We start from the raw sequence: 1,354 nt of genomic DNA on the forward strand, positions 1-1,354 counted from the left end.
AGTACTTAGTTGGAAAGTGGGGACATGGTGAAGATCAAAACAGGCTATACTGGTATCCCGTCTTCAAAAGAAACATGTATCACCTTAGGGTCCAACTGCATAACGCTGACGACCTCAAAAAAATGGAATGTGATGATGGCTCCGGTCACAATGTTGACACAAACGGCGATTTCTGGAGAGTCTTTGTTCGTTAGTTAATAATAAATAATAATAAATAATGACAATCTTTAATGAGGAAACTTTTTCACTAAAAAGTGGTTTACAAAAAGGACCTCGAAAATTAAAAATTAAAAATTTACAATGAATAAAAATGCTAAAAGATGCTACTAAAAACTAATGTATCTTATGTGTAATACAAAACTTAAATCAATGAATTAAAAATCTGACGCTTCAAAATATTTACATTATCAGAGGCTCGTATAGTTTTGTCCAGCGAGTTAAAATCACTTACAGCATGATAGCCAGTTCTTTGTTTACCCCAGTTTCTTTTAACGGATGGAATTTTGAGGTTTGCTTTATTTCTTGTGTTGTAACTATGCTGTTCATGCTGAGTGACTAATGTTAATTCGTGATGCGTGAGACCATTAAGACATTTATACACATGTACGCATCGGCGCTGGAAGCGCCTTTTTTCTAGTGTTAACCACTTCAGTGTAGTTAACGCATCAGACGCAGAGGAATACAGTGGTCGATCTAATATTATTCTAGCCGCCTTATTTTGAAGCACTTGCAAACTAGACATTAAAGTTACATTATGTTTGTCTCCCCAAACTAAATCAGCATACTCGAATAAGGGCATAACAAGGCTTTTATAAAAAAGGATGCGCGCCTTAAACGGTAACAAATGCTTAATGCGTCTAAGTAGGCCAAGCCTTTGATTAACTTTCCCTGCCATGTATTCGACATGATTTGTCCACGAAAAATCAGACGATATTAAGATTCCAAGATATTTAAAACAAGTAACATTGTTTATACAATGATCAAAGATTGAAACAGTTAGAGCTATTTTCCTCTGTAACCTCTTGTTACTGCCTATAAGCATGGATTTGGTTTTGTCCAGATTCAGTGTTAACTTATGTTCGTTGCGTCCATCTGTACACCAAACAACCCTTGAATGTGCGAATAACAGTAACAAACGAATAAAGCAAAATAAAGACAAATGCACCGTTACACTCATCAGGTTATAAGTATTTTTTTTCTTTCCATTTCGGGCAAGGGAAAGCAATTCTCATTGTTTCCCGTGGGGCCAGTCATTTTAATTTTAATTTTTGAAAATATTTTCTCATACATCCCAAACCGAATATAACTGCCAAAAATCACTTTTTGTACGTAGGCTGGCACACATATTTGCCGC

The 1,354-nt window shown here is 35.6% G+C and overlaps 1 protein-coding gene across 1 annotated transcript; it reads right to left on the reverse strand.

Moving 5' to 3' along the window:
- Window positions 1-241: 241 nt before the first annotated feature.
- On the reverse strand, window positions 242-1,042 carry LOC136283084 (uncharacterized). The gene has a single exon (XM_066171300.1). It carries the CDS (start codon window positions 1,040-1,042, stop codon window positions 362-364), a length of 681 nt encoding a protein of 226 aa, XP_066027397.1. The 3' UTR covers window positions 242-361.
- Between the last annotated feature and the right edge of the window lie 312 nt (window positions 1,043-1,354).

Source organism: Pocillopora verrucosa, chromosome 8 (genome assembly GCF_036669915.1).
Source record: "Pocillopora verrucosa isolate sample1 chromosome 8, ASM3666991v2, whole genome shotgun sequence".
Lineage (NCBI taxonomy): Eukaryota > Metazoa > Cnidaria > Anthozoa > Scleractinia > Pocilloporidae > Pocillopora > Pocillopora verrucosa.